Here is an 18,392-nt window from a genome sequence, read left to right as displayed (position 1 = left end):
GAGCGAATGGCCAACAACAAGCGGAAGCCGATGGCAACTAGAACCGTAAACAAGTTTGGCTCACAGCCGCCGAAATCTAAGGCAATCCACCAGGCCAAAACAAAGTTTCAAAAGAAACCCGAGCTGAGACTGGCGCAGTTGGCAAATGGTTGGCCACCCCACTCCCCCTGCCGGACCATCCGGCGATGCGGAAGCCTTAGCAGGGCGCTAATTGATTGCCTGAGCGGAGACGTAGAACCTCTCAGAAGAAGAAACCCCCGGACTCACAGCCGGGTTCGTTCCCACCCAATGCAGTGGGCTAGGAGGAAGACCCTGGAAACCGCTCAAGTGGAGTCTGCCGATAAGCACGAAATAAGTTCATGGCTTCTTCGTTAGACTGGTAGCACTTCTAGACACCACCATGATAAGGCCACGTCCAAGAGCACAGCCAAAATGAAAACAGAAATAAACACTAACTAGCCATCAAGTGGCCGCGGCAAAAGCACAATTAACTTGGCCCAGATACATACTTATCAGAATGGTAACCGAACTCAGATTGAGATGGATTCCGCCCACCACTTCTTGCGCCGCACCTTTTTCGACTTGGAACTGCTTTCGTTGCTCTTAATCCAGGAACTCGAGAGCCTCCAGTTCCCTGGTCCTTCCCCGCCCTGAACTTGAGCGATATGGGTAGATATACCCATGAGTCAGTCGCATGATCGAAGGTTTTCACGGCCGGGGAGGTACTTTGTTATTGACCGAATGCTTCGCCTTAAGCACTTTATCTATGCGGCGATAAGGTTGCCTCATAGGCTTCACCTAAAAGTGGTTCGAGGAAAGGTTTTCCCTCTCCCCGAGTTGCGCCTAATCAAAGTCACCAGAGGAATAATACCAGAGACTCTCAAGATGTGGCACGCGTTTGCTTTCATTAAACAACCTGGAGGTGTGATTAGATTGGAAGTTTCCGATGCGGAGTGAAAGTTAAGATTTGCAGAGGCACATAGGCTTATAAGGAAACGTGGACGACCAGTGGTCACGTTGGTTAGTTGTTGCTATAAATACAAATAATATCGACTCTTTGGCTTCATTAGGATAAGATAGAGAGGTATTTCCGTTTAAAAGGGCGATATCACTACGACTGACGTACTTTAAGAACCATTTCGATCAAATTTATAACAAAATTTTAGAATTTCCAGCTTAGAATCTTATAAGATAACTTTTAGAAGCTATGAAATATCTCCATTGTTACTTTGATTACAATGCCCTAGCATGCACTTGGCTTCAAAACTGGGTTCGCCTACGGAGTAACCACTGTAATCTAGATAGCGCATTTACAATAGCCAATGCCACCTTTCAACCGCTCGACTCCGCTGATCCAAGCGGCCTTTGTACCGATCGCACGAGCCAGAACTGAAATTCAGCACCGTTGGCACTTTCTTTATCGTTGCCAAGCCCCAAGCCCCAAGTCCCAAGCCCAAAGCGGGACACAGGGGGGCTGACCAGAACGAACACAGTAAAAGAGCAAGCGGAATATATTTTCTAAGTAAAATTTATTTATTGTGTATAAATAATTCTCTTTTAGCTCTCGCACAAGCGCTATTAACGTTAGTAATTTACAGTTTGCTCTGCGGTCCTCGTCGCCGAACCAGGGACATGCAGTCGGATCTCCAGGCGACTTTTGGTGGGATCTGGGATGATCCCCCGCACTCCCACTGTAACCACTGGATGTCACTGGTTGGCTGGGCGGAGTAAAGCAAACGAAACATAACGGCACAAATAGTTGGCTTAAACAATTACAATAACAATTGTGGAATATATAAATTTGCATACAGGCTAAAAGTGAAGTGGTCCCATCTCCACTAGCATAGCTCCCACTTCACTTACGTTCGTATTCGTAATTTAGTTAGAAATTAGATTTCTTGTACTTGTTGAACATTGTTTGCTTTAGTGTTGTGTTGCAGTTCCCATAGCGATCTATCCAATATATATATACGAAAATCAATTGTAAAGAAGAGGGATATTTGGGTCGGTGACGCCGCTGCGCCGTGGAGAACTTTTTGACTTGGGCGCAGTGGAGCCCCGACGGGTACTGTGATTTTTGACTTTGGTTCCCCTTAAAACCCATAAGAGAGATACAACGAAGAGGTTACAATTTTTACAATAGAACGCTTGTTGATTTGTTGCTTTAGGCGCTGCTTTATCCACTACTATATCTACCAGTTATTTATCATCCTCAGTTATACATTTATACAATCCTCATGCACACATACGATTCTCATATGTCTTGCTTAGCACCCCCTCAAGATACATATACATATACATAATCATATACATAGATATAGATATTTTGATACAGTTATAGTTAAAGTTACAAAAAGACCTCACACTTGATACTAATGAGTGTAAAGACCCGCCCGCGACTATGGTATGAAGTTACCCCGACCAGCTCGAAAGGAAGTGATAGTGTAGGTGTAGGAGTAGGTAAAAGAGGGTCGAGAAGGCGTTGAGTTGGCGGTCCTAGACGGGCCCAATATCACTTTGGTATCTGGCGGTCAGGTAGTTGGCCGCCTCTGTCATTTGTTCTAGGCACTGGTACAGACCGTTTAGATGCCTCCGGCAGCGCTTGGCCAGCTCCGTGGCCTTGTCCCCGGAGCCCTGCTTCGATTTGGCGACGTCCACGATGTCGCTGCCGTCGCTGCTTTGGGCGTTGTCGCTTTTGTTGCCGTCGGACTCTAGCCCAGAGTCGTTTTCCTGCGATATGTCCGAGTCAGAGTCACTCATGTTGCTCACCGAGTTGGTGGACATCATCGAGGCGGTAGAGGTACGGCGCACATGGCCCTTGACACTGCCGGAAGCGGCTGTGCTTGGAGTGCCGCTGTTGGACTCAGTCTTGCTCTCGCTAGGATTGCAGCTCGAAGTGGAACTGGAGCTGGCGTTGGGCTGCTGCTGCTGTTGGGGGTGCAACTGCTCGTCGTCCTCCTGGTTGGCGGTCCAAAGCAGATCTTTTTTCAGCGAGTTGAGCATGTTGTACAGATTGAACAACTCGGAGGCGCTGAGAAAGTCCTGGACATTTTTCGATTGCGACGCTCCCCGCTTGCCGTGGGCACTGGAGCTCTGTGTCAGCTGGTTGGCGGTCGAGTCCTTGCCGGTGGCTGGGATGATGTCAGTGCTGTCGCCGATCTGGGGATAAATTATGCAAAGTGGGAGCCATCAGTTGTTGGTTGCGATCCAGATGGCTGGTCAAACGGGGGGCTATGGTTTTTTGGTTATGCGGTACCAACCTGTCGATCCATGAGCCTGCATGGCACCAGTATGGTGTCGTCCATAATGTTGACAGTTTTCACAAACTTCTCCATCACATTGACAATGCTGTCTTTGGAGAACTGCTGCTCATCGTGACGGGCAATGCGGCGCAGGCAGTTTCTGAAAAAACAGAACAATCGAAAGATGAGCTTGGGCCAGCGCACAGTAAACCAGTAGAGCGTGTGCAGGGGAACCAGTTTGGATTGGACAATAGTCTGCGTGATTGGTGACCATGCTACCTCACGCCAGACTGGACCAAGCGCGGATCGTTCTACAGCGTCGTTAAGTCTGCCGCGATCAGACTTCCGCCACTCGAAACCATCTTTCTTTGAAGCTTTCGGCTGGAGAAGGGTGCGCCTCCCCGCTGGCCAACGTGGCGTATGATATATATGAATTGGTTTCTATGCAAATCAGCGATTCGCTGCCGTTGTCGCAAATTCAATTTGTATAAAATAGAAAACCAGTTGGTGCTTTATACCTGACAGTGCTCGTGTGGCTCTTAAAACAAAGCCCAGACGGACGGACAGAAAGATTTCTATTTTGGTTTCCGAAGCCAATTTAACGCGTCCACGTGCTGTCGGGGGCCAGATGGTGGTGGGGTGCGGAGGGCGAAGCCCGACTTTGCTCACTAGCTTCAAAATAATGGTTATACAATCCTAGCTAGTCTCATTAACTTTAATTTCACGAAAAGATCGCGTAACATCGCCAGGTCAAGCCCCATAAACTTGCTGAGCCCCCTCCATTAACCCGCCGGGAATGGAAGTTAGTCGTTGATATCTGGAGCTGGAGCGGCCAAAGTCTAGAGGCGGCTTGGCTTATCGTCGCCAGACGGTTCCCAGACGGAGCTGTAGTTGCGTATCTCCCGCACCTCTCATTTAATGCGGCCAGATTGCCCGGGGCGGAGCGGAACGGCATGTGGGCAGCCAGTGCGGGGCCGCGTGATCGCAGCTAGTTGACAGAGCGAGCGCCGAGCGCACTGATAAATTTAGTTTCAGTGACTGCGCCATTTAAAGACCTCTACCCTACAGTACTATCCCTGGCCGCGCTCGCCCCCGGTGCCATGGCTAGCAAACTTAGAAAATCTAGATATCGATGAATGAAGTGTAACGCGCGGCTGGCCGAGGTGGGGGTGGCCACGCGGGTACTGCGTGCTCCGAGCTCTGCTGACCGAGATTGTCTGACTGTGGTCTAGAACCAGAATAAGGTCTAGACCTAGAAGAAGCTGGCGGCGGGTGTCAAGGTTCTTTCCACTGGCACGGCCAGATGTCGTGGACGTCGACGGAAGATTCCCAGCCACTCAACCAAGTGACTAATTAAGCTAATTGCAGCGGACTCCAATCATGGAATCCGCGTAGGAATGCGAAAACAATTACCATCTTATCAACGCTTTTCGCTTGGACACACGACCGTAATTGATTGCAATCTCGTGGAAACCTGAGTAATCGCCTCCATTTATTTGCCATTATAGTTATTAACTCTCCCTGACCACGACCCTAGCTTTGCATAGATATTCGGATTTACAACAATCAGAACCCGCTCAAAGCTGGCCACACGCTGGTTGCACTTATTACTGCATCTTTGGAGGGCGCTATTGACCTTTCCTTTTCTGGGGATTCCTTTGACAGATCCCGAGAGCCCAAAAACGCCGGCTTGGGCAACACGCCACATGCTGCCAGCCAGTAGGCATGGGCACACCTGCGGGTGTGTTACTGTTACTCCTTGCCTTGTGTGGGAATTTGGCTAAGCCCAACCAGCGTCACGCGACATGCGCGCCAAGGAGGGCGGAGTAAGCGGTGGGGTGGGTACCGCATACAACGTCGAAATCAGGCGACTTTTTCGCTCAGCGGCCGCTGAGGGCGGTGAAGGGGTGGTGGTTAATGGATTGGTGGGTGGCTGATGCCGATGCCGAGCTGGCTTGATGTGGCAAGCGAATCAAACGCTTCTCTTCGCGCTCTCTCTTCGGAGCGCGCTGTTTTCTCTTTGCTGCCGAGTGGCGTGATGTTGCCCAGAAACTGTACAGTGGCCAGAGTCGCCTCCATCAGCTGAGCAAGATGAATGAATCGCTGGCGATGCTCTGCCCTCCCCTGCACGCCCCTCCCCTCCGCGACCGTGTTTAGTGGTATTTCTCGTATTTGCAATGTTGAGCAACGGCACATACATAAGCATACATATACATATGTATATACATACGCAGTCTTTGAACCGAGTTGACCAATATTTGGTTTACTTTGGCTTGGGCTGCGCGCGACCTCCAGCATAATCGATTTTTGATACGCCCGCAAATTAGATATTCTACCTACTCGGTGGCCGGGTTGGCTGTTTTGGCCGGATTGGCTCGACCATCGGGCAACGCGCATTGGCGGCCGTAAGTTGGCGCTCAAGGCGACACCTGCCTCAAAAAGTGACACACTGCCAGCGGAACGAGGTGAATCAGAGAATTTTCTGCGATTTAAGCGGCCCAAGGAGGCAGACAGCACTAGATGCGATGAGTAATGGGCATAGCCGATAGCTGGCGGACTGGTGTCAGTGGGCCGGAGGAGCGCTACAGATAAGGCATCTTATCGCTTATCCGAAAGCTGTGATTTCCCTCCGCTGGCTCACTCGAAACATTTGGGCAAACAAACGGCTAAAAGCACCAACATACTTCTGTATAGGTGTACAATATATAGCCGATTGTGTCATATTAGCGCTGGCTTGGTTTTATTTGTGTTGTATTTTTCTTTCGTGTTTGAATGGCCGCCCGTCCCTCTGTCCAACGAAAAATCGTACGATAAATTTCTTGTATCTCGTTTTTCGTTCGGCGGTGGCGGTGGCAGTGCAAACGAAAGAGAAAACGCACGCGGGGTGCGGTTTGGATTCAATTTGAGAGGCGAGTAAATCAACGGAAGAGAGCGATTCGTATTCGGATTCGTATGAGATGGTGGAGAGGGCGGTGCGGGGCTTGGGCGGATCGGGAATTGGAACGGGAGGGGGGATCAATTTAGCATCACTTGGGCAAATTGAACTTAAACGCTTTAACTAGCGGACTCGGATTCCGACTTACCGACTTGTCTCCAGCTTGGTGAGGTCTGTGTATCCACTCATGATGACTTCTGTGTGTTCCGGATGACTACGTACTACTGTTGGTGCAAATATGTAGTTCGAGAAATTTTCTTTGGCCGCACCAACACTCGCGCACTTTCACTCGCGTTTGGAATCGGAGTATTCCTGACTGGGATTACGAAATCGGCACAGGTGACTGCGACGGCTTCAGCTCGCTTGCTTGGATTGGGTTGGATTCGGAATAGGAGTAGCTGCTGCCCCGGCGGAACTGCTGTGTCTAGTGCGCTGCCTCCAAGAAGTCGCGGCTGTTTTATGCCAAAAATTTGCATGCACGCACCGAGCTCGATTAGACCCCGACTTTGGTTTGGCTGTGGCCGCCGATCTCATCCGAACCAATTAAATATGGGAATTCTAAGTAGTCTGCACGCGCACTGAGTTTAATTTAATTTCAGTTTCAGTTTCGACACGAGCAGCCAACGAGAAGAATTTTGAAAAAAATTACGGAGAGGGGAGCGTTGCCAGTTGCTTTTATAGTACAGGCCGAGCCAGGGCTGCAGAGGCTCCGGTAGGACTATCGATACTCAGTTCGTGGCAATCGATGTGCCATCAGCTGTCATGTTAAGTGTGGCAGCACAGGTTAACGATGTTAAGCAGTGATTCGAAAATGTTTAAATTTACTTTGGTTGTTTTGCGGAAAAATAACGAACGTTGCACAGTACTTTTTATCATTACTTGGTTCTTTATTGATATAACTGATTTTTAGTACAGAAATTCAACAGAATTGACGTCGAACAAAAATAAGTTTATTTCAAGATTTTGATTACAAAATAGATAATAGGATAAAGTCTATTATAGCCAGAACGTAATACCCTGTAGGGGTCATGCATGTCAATAATTTAAACTTAGGGGTAAGTAGTTTCTAGTGAATCTGCTTGGAACAGAGAACCAATTCGGGACTATCAACTTCGCCACGAATCAGTTGATGATAATTTATTATTAGATTCATTTAGATTACTAAATATTAATTAAAATATTGATTAATAAATAACAAAATTACAGTCAACTTAAATTTAGGCACAATTTGGGACTACATTTCAAATGCCCGTGTAAGGAGTTGCACAGTTTGGTTCTTAAACTTCCATTTCTCAATCAATCAATTTTAACCAAGCAAAATGTTGAGCGTCACAAATAGTAATACTTAACTGAAAGATATTAAAGATTCTGGATTCCAAGACGGATTTTGAACTTGTTCTAATAGCGTTGACAGGAGCGTTCCCCGCGAACGGAAATATAAGGGGTCTTCCTTCGTGTATTTTGTCCCTTCATCCCATTTCGTCCCACATTTCTTTCGTTTTTGTGACCTAAGAAACGAACAGGCTATAAATAAAGACAGGTTCGAGCTTCAACTACTAGAAGGCTTACTAAATCCCCGAAGAACGAGACGCGTCAAAGTATGCTTCTGGCGGATGCCGGCGCCCCTAAGCGCACCTAGAAACCGTTGGACGCACCTGTACATTTCGCTAACCTGGACCTTGGTCAAATCGTGGAGCATGTTCAGCTCGGGATCCCAAAAGAAGGGAAGAACTCCCCGCTTCAAGTGCTCCGCCAGATCTTCGAACATCTGTAGGATTTTATTTGGATTTTATTATGACCTTTGTCGCTTTACCGAAGGCACTTCATGCTTACATCGTCCAAAATGACTAAGAGCGCCTTCTTCCAGTACGACTCTGGTTCCTGCTTAATTTTCCAAAGAAATAAAGTTTTAATATAATAGCTCTTAAGATGGCCCAAGTTAGTTTTTACATCGCGAAATTTTTTCATAACCCTGATTGCATTCCGGCAATTCTTGTGCTTAGTTAGCAGCATTAATTTCTCCGCGGAGTAAAAGGAGGAGCGAAAGGATATGCTGCTGGTCTCAGTTTGGATTTTCAGAGGCTTGGGAACCGCCTCCCAGTAAAGTAAATCGGCGCGGTTGTAGTACATCAGCTGCTCCGTGAGCAACACGTTCTGTTTGGCCGCCAAACGGATGGCGGGTACGAAGTCGACAGAGTACTCATAGTCACCATACACGACGATGGTGTGGGCCGGCCCACAAGTCCTATATTTCAGCTGGGACACGACGCCGTCAGCCAGCTCCACGCGATATGCTATCCGGTTGAGTGCTTGGCTGAACAAGCTCTGGAGCCACGAACGGAGCTTGTCCACGACGAGAAAGTTTTGCGCGTCCACGAGTTGAATCTGAAGCAGTTTCCGAATGCCCTGATAGTCCTCGCGGGGATCGTTCTCGAGGAGCTCCAACACGCGCGTCATATCCAGTAGTACGTTGCCCGGAATTTTCGGATCACGCGTCACGGCGATGCTTTCGTAGTACGGAAATTGTAACTTAAATACCAAATCAAATTCGTTGGGTTTCGCGATCTTTATATTATCTCCTACGCTTCCTGGGGAATATAAACCACGGCAATATAAGTAGCGAAAAAACGAGCTCCGAGAAAGGACGAACGGGAACGAGAGGAAAACGAATACGCGGCGCGGTTCACTATTACGACCGGACTGTAACAGTTTTGCTTTAAAGTTTTACTTTTACTGATAACGCGCTACCACAATACTCTGTTTATGATGATGAGTCAGGGCGATAAGGGATTGGATGGATAGATGTGGATTATTTTCGGTTCAAGTTAAAGGCCCAATGTCCCGTGCACTTGCCTCCTGAGGATCCACCAGGAACGGCTACCCAAACCTACCTTCCAAACAATACTCAGCGATGAGGATGTCCAGCTGTGAACTCTCCGATTTCAGTATTCCGAAAATTATTGACTGCAGTGCTTCAAAGTGCTTACCATATCTTTCCTTCTCGTGCTTCCTGATGTCAATGTACTTACTTTTGCATTTAAATAGGATTTGGCCCACATCCTCTTGAAACATTTTTAGTTGTATGTAGTGTAAATATGATATATTTATTATATTTAGCCTGATGTCCAAAGACTAACCGAATGAATTGCAAGAGCAATGGTTGACTACCCGGATCCGCTGGAACGAAACTGGTAGCTTTTTTTTAGAATCGATTAATACTAAAAAATTATTCATTTTAATTTTTTTTTTCGCAAGTTATCAACGAACAATTAATCGAGTATCCGATTTAATTGAATTTTGTGGTGGCTTGAAGATTAAACTGCGGATCTGGACATTTAAAACGTGCAACACACCATTATACTCGTAGTTAATAAAGATTTTGCGATTTGGCAGCATTGGTCGGTCGATATATATTATCCATATATCATGCGTAAATAGTCCACCATAAACCTGAAACCAAAGGGCTGGGATATGGCGGTTATTAAAACGAGAGAAGTGGATATTTTTCATTTGATTTATCACTGTCTTTAATCTGAATTCACGAAGAAATGCAAAAGCTCAACGAATTTGGGTTCGGTAAAATTGAATTTTTGAATCGTTTGCAAACGATTGTTTGAAAATATTTAATTTTGAGATATGAGCAACGCTTAGTTCTTTAGTGGGCTATATTTTCTAAACTAAACAAAGATTAAGCAAACAGTTTTATTGCGATTAAAAAAAAATTAACTCTTTTACTTTCGAAAATCTTTTAAATTTCATAATTTTAAAACTGGACGTGGCCAAATGATTCCAGCTATCAAATTTCAAAAATTCGATCTTACCGAACCCAGCTTCAATAATTATGCAGGCAGTGATAAAATGCAAGTACCAACAAGACACAGAAAAGCAAATTCCCTTACGTTACGACTGGTCACAGATGACAACCATTAAGAAGCATGCGTGTTTCACGTTTGTACAAAATCATTTCGGCCAAACCAAAGGTGTTTTATTCAGACGATAAACAGTACTATTAATATGGAGTACCTCGACTAGCGAGGCCGGACTGCTTAGTGACCCGCGGTGGCGGCCTTGGCAGCGATCTCGTCCTCCTTGGCGTGCAGGGCGATGAGCTCTTGCTTCTTGGTGGCGATACGCTCCTCGCGGCGCTTGCGGGCCTCGCGCACCTTCTGTCGGCGAGCCTCGGCCTGGTCAGCCAGCATCTTGCTGCGCTGCTTCTCAGCCTTCTTCTTGTGGATGTACTCCATCAGGACGCGCTTGTTCTTGAACACATTACCCTTGCACTTCATGTACAGGTCGTGGTACAGGTGCCTGTCAATCTTCTTGCTGTCGCGGTACTTCTTCAACAGGCGGCGCAGAACGCGCTGGCGCTGCATCCACAGCAGCTTGGTGGGCATGCGGGCATTCGCAGTACCCTTGCGCTTTCCGAATCCGCAGTGACGGCCCTTGCGACGGGCCTCGGTGTTCTTGCGCACACGGTAGCGGGAGTGGACCACGACGGGCTTCTTGATGATCAGACCATCCTTGATGAGCTTGCGGATGTTCTGACCTGGAATGGGATAAACACACAGTTAGCTGGGTTTACACTTCGTGTTGGACCATTTCTACTCACGCGAATTTGTGTTGGCGATCTCGTTGATTTCATTGGGATCCAACCAGACCTTCTTCTTGCCGCATCGCAGCACGGAGGCTGCGAGCCTCTTCTGGAGCTTTAGAGAACTGCAAAGGAGGGGTACTTGTTAGTCCATCATTTCGAAAGTAGCGTGCTGAGATGCGCCTGTTTGCTAGTGTGTGTGAGCGGCGCATTTTTTGGTTATTTCACAACTGCCCGAAAACAGAATTGCACTTGTCCGCCGGCAGCCGCAGTGGACGGCACGCATTCGCCCGGCACAGTTTGCAAACATTTGGCATTGCGAGCGCAACTTTTCGCTCATATTTACGAACACAAATCTACCTCATGCTGTCGACCTCGTCGTGGCTGGGAAAGAAAGAAAAATTTGACAGCCGGAAGTCAGCACCATTTTCTGGAGGGTGCTATCGATACATCGATAGCAAAATCGTGGGTCTGGCAGCTCCTCGAAAATCAACTAGTTCTGACGGGGTGGCAAGGCTTCTTTCAAAAATGATTGAATAACAAATAACTATTTTGTGCGGTTTCCAGCACTTTGCATGTGAAAAATTATGGCATATGTTTATTATCAAATTTTGTTATAGCAATTAAGTAACAAGGTTTGGTATATTTTAATGATCCATCTCCGGTCACACTAAGCTGGCGAAAACAAAACAAAAACAACTTTTAGGCCCAGTTGCATCTGCTTAAAGTGCAATTTTTACAATGCAGCACACGCTTAGACGCTGCCTGGGCATGGCCCGACTATCCCTGACGCGCTTGCAGCCCAGACCCACAGTGGCAGCCTCCAGGGGCCAGGAGGCCGGCCCCATCACCGCCTCCATATCGATGCCAACCCAACCGGCCAGTCGGTCCTTCGCCTCGCTGCCGCAGGAGCAAGACAAGAAGGAGCAGAAGGCCAGGGAGAGCCTCAACCGCCTGCCTCGCCTAATGGACTTCCCAGAAATCGTGTGGCCCTCTGCGCTGAACACGTTGAAGAATTGGATCACCATCCAGTTCATAATTCGTCCCTACTTCGACAGCGACTTTCAACTCAAGGAGTTCATATACGGCGCCAAGCAAGCCCTGCAGGTTCGTCACGCTCCGTCTAGCATAATCCGCACTGACTTTTTATCCCTGTTAGGTAGTCTCCTCAAAACTGATGGGCGGCGACCTAGACTCGCTGGACAATCTTGTCTCGCCCGAGGCTATCGCGGAGCTTAGGCCGGTAATCCAGAAACTGTCAATGACGCAGCGGAGGCAGCTGGAAATTAAGGAGAGCGACATATACCTTAGCTTCCCCTACCAAGTCGGCATTATGTTCGACGATGCCAACGACAAGCTGCAGAAGCGTTTCGTAGAGATCACCATGGTGTTTCACGTAATGCGTGGTCTATCCGAGATGCGGGAACGCGGCGAGGAGATACCCTGGAACATGGGGTAAGTTTGGACTGCCACTGGCCGAAAGCTATGTCCCTTCTGACTCGCATTTTTTGCAGAACCCTTCCCGAGTACCAGGACAAGGTGTTCATCTGCAACTACCGCTTTGTGAAAGAGTTCACCGCCGGGCAGCAATCGGACTGGACCGTAAATGTGGCCAACCAGTTTAGGGCCATCGACCTCATCAACGAGACCAAATAACATATGCTCATGACTACCATTATCCGCACTGTTCGCCGACTCATAGCTGATATTGGCATTAGGCACCGCCTTCGTTGGAATAAAAGTTTCGTTTGCCGCATTTAGGTATAAAAAACTAAAATCTTTACTTTGGATCTGTGATTTAAATAAGGTTCATGTAAAATGAGTGCATTTAGCAACAGATGCTGGACAAGCAAAGCGCTTAGTGTCCCTCATGCCTTGCTCTGTAGATGCCCTTGGGATCGTACTTGTTCAGGAGCAGCTTCCACTCGCCGGGTTTGTTGACGCGAAGGAAGGTGATTACCTTCTCGGAGTTTTTTCGCTGGACATCGGTGCACTTCGAGCAGTCGGATTGCAGAGCGTCGGGAAGCAGGCGCTTTAACTCACGGCCCTCCGCTGTGCATGGGCCCTTTTCCATCAGGCACTTGAGGTAATTATTCAATACTCGGTTGTTGCTTAGGACTTCATCCACGTTGACGTTATCAAACTTGTTAGTGTACTGCTGCTGAGAAGCGGCGGCCGCAAGACCGGCAACCACACAAAACACGAGAGCTAGCGAGGCTTTCATCTTGAAGGATTGTCTGGAACGGCGGATGAGAAATTCAAATAAACAAAGGTAATCTATGAAAAGCAATTCCTAAAATGGCAGTCTTTTGTTTGCCTGGTAAGCAGATAATTAGATGGCGTCAGTCAGTCTCGGCTTTAATGTGTTTTTCACGCATGTCGACAGAATCATCCAAAGCTCTCAGTGGTCTGCCCACCAGCTCATGCATTATTTATGACCCTTGGCATATATATCGCATATGCATACTAATTGGCGGTCGATTGGTTTTAATACTTGTTAAAAAGATTTCACAATTTCACCAACACCACGTCGACTTAGCTGCTTTCGACTTCATTGCGCCCCATACTCCAGTCCTTGCTGACCCGTGGCCAGCTGCTCGGTTTACGCAATCGCTGGTGGTGGCGCAGTTCTCCTCATATCCTCGGGTGCTCGGACTAGCCCGGTACAACCAAGCACGGCTTAGACAATGGCTTACTCACCTTTCTTCCGGTGGCTTTTGGTGACTCCTGTGCAGCTGTGGTGCGTTTAAAGGCGCAACTTGGATTGCGAGCAGTTTGCCCGCTGGCCTCGCTTTTATATCAGGAGCTTTGACGGCTCGTACACTGAGCGCAACGGTCAGCTCTCTGGCGGTCGGAGCTTTAGCAGGCGGGGAGCAGGCGGCGGCTTTGGCCAAAGTCGCGGCACAGTGTAGACCCAAAGCAGGCGAGCTGAACCGGATTTTCGATGACTGACTTAAGGTTTTTTCAGACGAATTTCGGCAAGTGGTCCGAGGCTCAGGCCAGCGGTTCAAAGGGTGGAGTGGAATGGGAGTTTTATCACAGATTTATCTCTACACCGGTCGTTTGTTTACCCATTCACGTACGAAATTCGTAGGAAAAGCATCGACGTACGTGAAAATTGAAATTTACATGTTGATTTTGCCAGTTGGTTTTAGTTGCTCCGAGACTCGCAGCTGTTAAATCGGCTCGGATCAGCTTGGAGTTGGTTTTCCAACTCTTTCCCGACTTAACGAGCGCATTCGGTAGTGCTAGAGTTGTTGGCGCTGTGTTGTAATCACTTTTATGCATTTCCATTTCCCTTTTAGTTATCTTTGGCGTCATGAATCGCACACACCAGTCTAGACTGAACCAGATTTCGAAAGCTCATCGGTCGGGGCGAGTGTTATTGGGTTTTGTTTTGGCGCACCCGACCGATTCCAACTGGTCTGCTCAGAAATCGGGATTTACCCCTGTCCAGGTGGACAATTCGAACAATTCGGACAAATCGGACATCTCGCTGGGGGTTTTCAGGCGGTGGTCCGCACTTGGAACTGATATCGCTAATGGAGCGCGGTTCAACTTGAAATTAGTAGTATGGTGGGGCAAACAATAATTGGCCATAAAGCCAAAATTCACTTCATACCCTCGTATAATTATGAGCATTTTACGACTCTGACGCAGGCGATTCTACTGATTGGCTGGCTCGGTGGATCAGCTCCGCTCCGTCTAGGCTTGGCGGTCAATAAATCACCAGCGTTGACTCTTCACCTGTGACATAACTCTCGTGCCAATTATACAAACAACTTTCAGCTTGTCCGCGTCCGCGGTGATTAACATTTAAATTGGGGCATCCTTAGCCCCGAGCGCTGGGGGTTCGCATCGATTTATGCAAATCGCGAGTGCTCGATCGCAAAGGAAAAAACTCCCGGACGCGGTGCTTGGCGGCGGGGTTAACGGGTCCGACAGGTCCAAGGGGCAAAGGGGCCAAGGCTATCTTACCTTGAAGTCGGACAGGGCATCAGCACCGCAGCCAGGGAAGATCATGAGACATGTGCAAAAGTTCAGGTTCAGGAAGGAGAAGGAGAAGTAAGCGAGGCAAACAAAAGTAAACAAACCGCAAAATCCACAACAACGGCGGCTCAGAGGCTGAAGAAATACTAACAATAAAAAGTAAATGCACAGATTGTATAAAACGCAAAATAAATCTTCGCTACGTGCCCAAGTTTTCAGTGTCATGCCGCACGGCACAAGAGGCGGGGCGAATCAAACAGAGCCGCGACCTCAAACTGCCTGTTTGGTGACGGAGGCGGAGGCGGCAGTGGAGCGCTTGGACCTGGCCGTCCGGCCGTCTGGCCGGCTGACAGATAAGGTGAAATGAGGCACATTCAATTTTCCACTAAATCGTATATTACGTAACGGCGGACTACTGATAGTTCATCAGCAGCGACACCTCTACCCTAAATCTAAATATTGCACACATATATACACGGGTCCAGTCTAGGAAGTAGATCCCTACTTGACAGCCACGTCAAGGGAGTCGTTAGTGGCCTGAAACTTGGTCTCTAGCGCGGTGACCACGTCGCCACAGAACTTCCGGCAGAGACCCGCATAGCCGAGGTCGCCGCAGGCCACTCGAATCGCCTTTAGGGCACTCCACAAGGCCAGCACCAGGAAAAGCACCATGCAGTACGGCTGCATGTGTGGCACAATGTTGACGTTGATCCACATCAGGGCGATCACGAATCCGGGCAGCTGTCCCATTTCCTGAGAGGGATATACAGGGATCATATCTATCACACCTAGCAGCAGCAGCAGCGGGAAAGTACTTACGAACTCATACCAAAAGCTAGGAATCATCATGTTGCTAAACCGTGTTAGGCGTGAGCTAAACCGCCTGAGATCCGGAATGGGAATGTTAGACTGGAATCGGTATTTCTCCGTAACCGGAATGCCGGTGACCGGCTCCAGCAAAATGTATGCCTCGTGATCCTCGGCATTGGGTGTGTATCCTTCGTAGTGCTGGCTCCAGTTGTAGCTGCTTCCGTAGAAGTGTGGCATCGAAAACGCAGAGGGGGCGTCATCTTTTGGGGATAGATAGTGTTGGATTTAGGTCTCCCGTTACTTAATGGCCGCAGAACCGTACTTATCACACACTGGGATACGTCAAACATTCCGTCAGGTAGCTTGACCCCGTAGCTCGTGTCCAGGCAACCGGGGGGCTTCTGGTAAGGTTGAAGCAGCGTGTAGCGGAAGGTGTCGAGGCCACTGTAGCGCTCCTGGCGCTGGTACGTCAGCGGAAGGACCCGGCAGGACTCGATAGCCACGATGTCTAGCGGCGTATCCGGCTGGACAAAGGGCGGAAAGAGAGAGTTGTCCAGCGCTCCGGACACGTTAAAGGGGCAGGAGTTGGAGTCGTACCGACGGGTGTGCGGAAGCTGTTCCCGGATGATCACCTCGTCGTTAAGCGTCTCGATGCGAAAGAAGTTCTCAATGCCGCGCTCAGGGCCGATGTTGACCGTGTAAACCTCTTCCTTCTCCTTGAGAGCCTGCGGGAAAGTCTTAGCGGGACACAAACAGGGCAGGCTGCCGGATAGGCGTGGCACTTACGTTAAAGAGAACAGCAACGTTGGGTCTTATGTTGGAGATTCGGGAGAGCGTTTGCAGCAGGGGACGCGTGAACTCCCACAGGAAGTAGTAAATGCTGTCTGTAACAAATATATCCTCCATCATGAGCGCGGCATCAAACCCGAAGGCTGCCAGTGGCGCCGTATGCTTGACCTTCGTCGCTGCGCCCAGGATAACATTGTTTGTGGACGTAATGGTCCAGTTAAGGACGTCGGGAGCCACACTCTCCTCCGGGAGGAACTCCACTACGCGGTAGCGGTGCTTGCGATACTTAACGTTCGTCTCGTTGCGATCTAGGATGTCGTTGAACCCGACGATCCTGTACACGATGGGGCCGATCTCCTTTACCTTAAGCCTATTATCACGACCGCTGCGGAACTCCTCGGCATTGGTCACGTTGAAGACATAGCTCTTCAGCTTCCCGAACGGCGAGTTTATCCAGCTGTCCATGGTGGGCATCTCCTGGCGGAAGCGTATATGCTCCCTAGCAACCAAGATGCGATAGTCCACCCCACAAGACACCACGAAGAGGAATACACTGAGGCCTGCGAGGATCAGGCAGAGCAAGATTTTCACCCACTGAACTGGCTTCATTATTTACTAGGGACGGTTTTGACTGAAACCAAAAACGGGAGTGATTCGCGTCCGATCGGGGGAAAACACGCGATCCGTTTGAGTCCAATTCTAAACGCTTTCGGCAATGGCCGTGCAATCACTTATCACCAGCCTCCGCCTCCGCCTCCGCCTCCCATTTGCTTCTCTTGTTTCATTTGAATCAAAATGGAATGAAAACAAAGTTTATAAAATGAAATAGCAGAAAGGTTATCACCAAAGCAGCGGGAGCAGATGCTACCAACACTGGGAATAGCAGTGATAACGGCGGACCTCTGATCCTGGCATATAAAATGGTCATAACGCAGATTGCCCCGAGGGATGGGGACTGCTTCACTGCCTCCACAGATGCCCCTCTCGCCGGCAAGACCCCACCGGGATAGCGCTGACCTTGATCGGGAGCAGGTGTGGCTGACCTACCATTGAACAGGCGACTCTGCCCTGGGGTTTGGCAAAGCCGATCTAGCTTATCAGCCACAGACAGATCAATCGACTCTTATCGGTGCCGCGGGCAGCCAAACGTGCAACGGAACAAATGACTGGCCATTAACGTCTGGCTTTGGCTGGTCTGTGTGATCTACCCGGGCTCGGAATCTCGTATTTCGTATTTATAGACAACGTAGTGGCGATGCTCAGAATCCGGTCTAGTTCATATGTCCGTCTACAGAGTTCGACGTGAAAATCAAGAGTAAAAGAACCATTCACTTAATAATATAATATATAACGGTCAATAAGCGAACTAATTTCATGGCGCTAAAATTATTTTTAATGTGATACGTATAAATTAGCCTTAGGGTAATAATTAATGAAGGATGTATCAATCATTACGAACCGTATATTTAAGAAAGGATAGGAGACTTTCATTACACTAACATTTTAATGAGGTTGCTCGGTTATACATTAGTTTTGCATTTTAACAGTCTCTAAAATGTAGATAAACAATTTTGAAAAGTCTATATTAGAATGAGCAGTTTTAACTTTCCCAGGTTTGACATTTCTTGGGATTGCATACTTTTGGGATTGAGCGGGAAACGTCCAATTGCTGAATTTGGGATTGAAATAACTGGCGAGAGTTAAGCCATAAACAATTTTAGTTTTAGACTAATAATAAACATTAAATTTCATGTTGGAATTTATCGGATAAATTCCTAGACTCCTACAAACAATGCATATGGGAAATGGTTCCTTACCTGATTTAAAATACAACTGAGTTATATTTATAACACCCATTTATAATAGGCAGTTAGATTATTTTCAAAAATGTATTTCCCAATACCATTACACTAAATATTTTTGCGCGCAGTTGGGAATTAAGTTTTGCATTCATTGGTAATTTTGAAATCTGGATAGCAATGCTCATTATAAAAGGCACAGCTTGCGCAGCATTCATACATACATGGATTGAAGA

The 18,392-nt window shown here is 48.0% G+C and overlaps 6 protein-coding genes across 6 annotated transcripts; 1 reads left to right on the top strand and 5 right to left on the bottom strand.

The window, feature by feature from the left end:
- Window positions 1-1,512: 1,512 nt before the first annotated feature.
- Window positions 1,513-6,404, bottom strand: LOC6548619 (dentin sialophosphoprotein). The gene is made up of 3 exons (XM_001976669.3): window positions 6,326-6,404; window positions 3,261-3,402; window positions 1,513-3,159 (listed from the first exon to the last, which is right to left on the bottom strand). The coding sequence occupies exons 1-3, from the start codon at window positions 6,364-6,366 to the stop codon at window positions 2,497-2,499; spliced, it is 846 nt and encodes a 281-aa protein (XP_001976705.1). The 5' UTR covers window positions 6,367-6,404; the 3' UTR covers window positions 1,513-2,496.
- On the bottom strand, window positions 6,380-8,898 carry LOC6548620 (cyclic GMP-AMP synthase; the record flags this gene model as incomplete). Its single annotated transcript, XM_026980113.1, has 3 exons — window positions 6,380-7,685; window positions 7,747-7,945; window positions 8,011-8,898. Coding segments are annotated over 3 exons (1,197 nt in total), but the record flags the coding sequence as incomplete, so codon positions are not given.
- A 1,221-nt stretch (window positions 8,899-10,119) lies between these two features.
- LOC6548621 (60S ribosomal protein L19) lies at window positions 10,120-11,234 on the bottom strand. The gene is made up of 3 exons (XM_001976671.3): window positions 11,129-11,234; window positions 10,787-10,893; window positions 10,120-10,723 (listed from the first exon to the last, which is right to left on the bottom strand). The coding sequence occupies exons 1-3, from the start codon at window positions 11,131-11,133 to the stop codon at window positions 10,224-10,226; spliced, it is 612 nt and encodes a 203-aa protein (XP_001976707.1). The 5' UTR covers window positions 11,134-11,234; the 3' UTR covers window positions 10,120-10,223.
- A 6-nt stretch (window positions 11,235-11,240) lies between these two features.
- LOC6548449 (m-AAA protease-interacting protein 1, mitochondrial) lies at window positions 11,241-12,545 on the top strand. The gene is made up of 3 exons (XM_001976672.3): window positions 11,241-11,875; window positions 11,928-12,223; window positions 12,283-12,545. Exons 1-3 carry the CDS (start codon window positions 11,510-11,512, stop codon window positions 12,422-12,424), a joined length of 804 nt encoding a protein of 267 aa, XP_001976708.1. The 5' UTR covers window positions 11,241-11,509; the 3' UTR covers window positions 12,425-12,545.
- LOC6548450 (ejaculatory bulb-specific protein 3) lies at window positions 12,525-13,563 on the bottom strand. Its single transcript, XM_001976673.3, has 2 exons — window positions 13,469-13,563; window positions 12,525-13,005 (listed from the first exon to the last, which is right to left on the bottom strand). The coding sequence occupies exon 2, from the start codon at window positions 12,990-12,992 to the stop codon at window positions 12,627-12,629; it is 366 nt and encodes a 121-aa protein (XP_001976709.1). The 5' UTR covers window positions 12,993-13,005; window positions 13,469-13,563; the 3' UTR covers window positions 12,525-12,626.
- Window positions 13,564-15,136: 1,573 nt separating this feature from the next.
- On the bottom strand, window positions 15,137-18,358 carry LOC6548451 (scavenger receptor class B member 1). The gene is made up of 4 exons (XM_001976674.3): window positions 16,355-18,358; window positions 15,891-16,293; window positions 15,578-15,828; window positions 15,137-15,511 (listed from the first exon to the last, which is right to left on the bottom strand). The coding sequence occupies exons 1-4, from the start codon at window positions 16,964-16,966 to the stop codon at window positions 15,260-15,262; spliced, it is 1,518 nt and encodes a 505-aa protein (XP_001976710.1). The 5' UTR covers window positions 16,967-18,358; the 3' UTR covers window positions 15,137-15,259.
- Between the last annotated feature and the right edge of the window lie 34 nt (window positions 18,359-18,392).

Source organism: Drosophila erecta, unplaced genomic scaffold (genome assembly GCF_003286155.1).
Source record: "Drosophila erecta strain 14021-0224.00,06,07 unplaced genomic scaffold, DereRS2 tig00000092-arrow-pilon, whole genome shotgun sequence".
In the NCBI taxonomy this organism is placed as follows: Eukaryota; Metazoa; Arthropoda; class Insecta; order Diptera; family Drosophilidae; genus Drosophila; species Drosophila erecta.
The sequence above is the reverse complement of the archived record's forward strand: the minus strand, read 5'-3'. Positions and strand labels throughout refer to the sequence as shown.

What these genes read in the sequence shown, in the direction of transcription:
- LOC6548619 (XM_001976669.3), bottom strand. Translation starts at nt 6,366, where the DNA reads ATGAGTGGATACACAGACCTCACCAAGCTGGAGACAAGTCG. An exon ending in ACCAAGCTGGAGACAAGTCG is followed by an intron (nt 3,403 to 6,325) that starts GTAAGTCGGAAT and finishes CTGTTTTTTCAG; the next exon opens with AAACTGCCTGCGCCGCATTG. An exon ending in GCAGGCTCATGGATCGACAG is followed by an intron (nt 3,160 to 3,260) that starts GTTGGTACCGCA and finishes ATTTATCCCCAG; the next exon opens with ATCGGCGACAGCACTGACAT.
- LOC6548621 (XM_001976671.3), bottom strand. An exon ending in GATCGCCAACACAAATTCGC is followed by an intron (nt 10,724 to 10,786) that starts GTGAGTAGAAAT and finishes ATCCCATTCCAG; the next exon opens with GTCAGAACATCCGCAAGCTC.
- LOC6548449 (XM_001976672.3), top strand. Translation starts at nt 11,510, where the DNA reads ATGCAGCACACGCTTAGACGCTGCCTGGGCATGGCCCGACTATCCCTG. An exon ending in GCGCCAAGCAAGCCCTGCAG is followed by an intron (nt 11,876 to 11,927) that starts GTTCGTCACGCT and finishes TATCCCTGTTAG; the next exon opens with GTAGTCTCCTCAAAACTGAT. An exon ending in GAGATACCCTGGAACATGGG is followed by an intron (nt 12,224 to 12,282) that starts GTAAGTTTGGAC and finishes CATTTTTTGCAG; the next exon opens with AACCCTTCCCGAGTACCAGG.
- LOC6548450 (XM_001976673.3), bottom strand. Translation starts at nt 12,992, where the DNA reads ATGAAAGCCTCGCTAGCTCTCGTGTTTTGTGTGGTTGCCGGTCTTGCG.
- LOC6548451 (XM_001976674.3), bottom strand. Translation starts at nt 16,966, where the DNA reads ATGAAGCCAGTTCAGTGGGTGAAAATCTTGCTCTGCCTGATCCTCGCA. An exon ending in ACGTTGCTGTTCTCTTTAAC is followed by an intron (nt 16,294 to 16,354) that starts GTAAGTGCCACG and finishes ACTTTCCCGCAG; the next exon opens with GCTCTCAAGGAGAAGGAAGA. An exon ending in CTAGCTTTTGGTATGAGTTC is followed by an intron (nt 15,512 to 15,577) that starts GTAAGTACTTTC and finishes TATCCCTCTCAG; the next exon opens with GAAATGGGACAGCTGCCCGG.